The 2,729-nt window shown below is 40.3% G+C and overlaps 1 protein-coding gene across 1 annotated transcript; it reads right to left on the reverse strand.

The window, feature by feature from the left end:
- Positions 1-321: 321 nt before the first annotated feature.
- Positions 322-1,239, reverse strand: LOC126063790 (olfactory receptor 5I1-like). Its single transcript, XM_049862173.1, has one exon. It carries the CDS (start codon positions 1,237-1,239, stop codon positions 322-324), a length of 918 nt encoding a protein of 305 aa, XP_049718130.1.
- Positions 1,240-2,729: the final 1,490 nt, after the last annotated feature.

A 2,729-nucleotide genomic window follows, 5' to 3' on the forward strand; every position in this document is an offset into this window, starting at 1 on the left:
CATGGTGGAAGGTTAGGATGGGAAAGGAAAGGAGTAAGGACATGAAATATAAGAGATAAAATGAAGGGTAAACCTGTTCCAGAAATAATATTACAAATTGCACTTTAAAATGGCAGAGATAGACATAATTACAAGTGATATGAGAGGGCCAGTTCTGATGTTAGTACCTGACCTATTCTCTGGCTGAGATCTAATAACCAGCAAATTTGGAGAACATCCATATTGAACTTAATATCTCCAACATTCTAACCATAGTCCAAGAAACAGGCACTGTTGAAACATTTTCAAGTCTTATTTCATCCTTTCTTAAGAAAGCAATTTTCAACTGATAAGTTTTCTAAAGGCATTTTTGACATCCTTGTTCCTTAGACTATAAATCAGGGGATTCAACATAGGTATTATCAATGTATAGAACACAGAGGCCACTTTGTCGACATTCAGTGAATGATCTGTGCTGGGGCGCAAATAAATGAAGATCAAGGTACCATGGTAGATAGTGACAACGATCAGGTGGGAGGCACAAGTGGAGAAGCCTTTCTTTCTTCCCTCAGCAGAACCTGTCTTAAGAATGGCTGCTATGATGAAGACATATGAGAGAAGAACTGTTAAAAGACAGATAGCTTCAACCAAACTAGCAAAGACCACTAGAACAATGTCATGCATATATGTGTCAGTGCAGGACAGTGAAAATAATGGGGAGATATCACAAAAGAAATGGTTAATTTCTCTGGAGCAGAAAGAGAGGTGGAAGGTGTTAGTGGTATGAATAATTGAGCTCATGGTGCCCCCCCAAAAAGCTCCCATTGCAAACTGGCCACAAATTCTCCTGGACATGATAACAGTATAAAGCAGTGGGTTGCAGATTGCTATGTACCGGTCATAAGCCATGGCAGCCAAGAGGAAAGATTCTGTATCAACCAACAAACAGAAAAAATAGAGCTGTGTAGCACAGCTATTGTAAGAAATTGTCTTCTTATCAGAAACCAAGTCCACCAGTAATTTGGGAGCAATGACAGAAGAGTAGCATGCATCTATGAAGGACAATATGCAGAGGAAAAAGTACATAGGGGTGTGCAGGTGGGAACTGCTTGTGATTAATAAAATCATCCCAAGGTTCCCCATGAGAGTCACGGAGTAGATGGAAAAGAACACAGCAAAAAGAAGCCTCTGAAGTTCTGGGTGGTCACTAAATCCCAGGAGGAAGAACTCAGTCTTCTCTGTGCCATTCACTTCCTCCATCTCTTTGCAGTGCCTTGTGATTTCTGGAGCAGTGACAGAGTAATGATGACAATGTCAACAATAACCTGGACATTGACAAAAAAAAATTTAAAAATGCCAAAATAAATAGAACAGTCATTCTAAAATCTATTGGTGCATCCGTATAGCACTTAGTCATGTGTACAGTTAATCCAACATAACTCATAGGTTTTCAAATATTTTAGCGGCAGAAGTTTATATTTTTTAATCCAAATTGCTAATGTACCACTGCTTATTCCTGAAAGCTATTTGTTTCCACCTTAAATGGCACCACCCTCAAGCTAGTTGCTGACTCCAAACCTTGGCTTCACCCATAATTTCTCTAACTCTCCCCTCCACCACATTCTGTGCATCCAAAATTCCACAACTAAACATCTCATCTCTGTCCAATCCACACAACTTCCACTAACATATTAATCATTACTTCTTTCATCTCTTCCTCTATCTCTTGCACAAGCCAATTTATCAGCTGCTTCATCTCCAGTCTTGTCTGATCCAGTCTGTTCTCCTCTGATTCACCATCCTCCAATCACACAAACTCCCTCTAACCCACTAAATCTTGCCTCCCTCAGCAGAGCCACTGGTTGTCTCTACAGTGTGTTGGTGGATCTAAGGGAAAGCTCTCACCTCTGAAATGATGTACCTCATGTGCCTACAGCTTGGTTAGTAAAAAATTGGTTAGTAGGCTCATGTTTTTTGCAAAGGAAAATGTAGCTAATTATTCAGGTTGTCTCTGCCTTTTGCCAGAGAACAGCTCAGCTAATGCAGAACAATGGGATTTTAGTTGACATTCACTCTCATAGGCTGGTGCTTTGGTGCAGTGCTGTGAGCTCTGTCCCACAGGGCCTTTGCGCATGCAATTTCTTCTACCCAGGATATTCTTCTTCCTACAAGCATTATTCTCCAGGAAAAAAAAAAAAAAAAAAACTGTTGATTCTGACTCATAGCAAATACATAGGGCAGAGTAGAACTGCCCATAGGGTTATCCAAGGAGCAGCTGGTGCGTTCAAACTGCCAGTCTCTTGGTTAGCAGCTGAATGCTTAACCACTGTGCTGCCAAGACTCACTCAAGCTAAATGCTGACTTTTCAGCAAGGTCTCCACTGTTTAACTCTATGTGATCTCTCCATTATTCTCTATCTCTGCATCCTAGTCATTCTCTTCATAGCACTTGTCGCAATTTACAAACATTTTTCTTTATTCACCTGTTGGTTATTATATGTCTCCTTTCCTATATTTCCCTATATTGTATAATCTCTGAGGGCATGAATGATGTCTTCAATTTTTTTTTTTTTTTAATTTCCAACGTTGTATAACCAATGCCTTGTATAATCCTGATCCACCCATTGCCAATGAACGGATTCTGACTCATAGCGACCCATAGGGCAGAGTAGAACTACTCCATATGGTTTCCAAGGAGCACCTGGTAGATTCAAACTGCCGACCTTTTGGTTGATAGCCTGAGCTTTTAAC

Source organism: Elephas maximus, chromosome 20 (genome assembly GCF_024166365.1).
Source record: "Elephas maximus indicus isolate mEleMax1 chromosome 20, mEleMax1 primary haplotype, whole genome shotgun sequence".
NCBI classification, from domain to species: Eukaryota; Metazoa; Chordata; class Mammalia; order Proboscidea; family Elephantidae; genus Elephas; species Elephas maximus.

Bases quoted from the DNA above. Each gene is read 5' to 3' on its own strand.
- LOC126063790 (XM_049862173.1), bottom strand. From the start codon at position 1,239: ATGGAGGAAGTGAATGGCACAGAGAAGACTGAGTTCTTCCTCCTGGGA.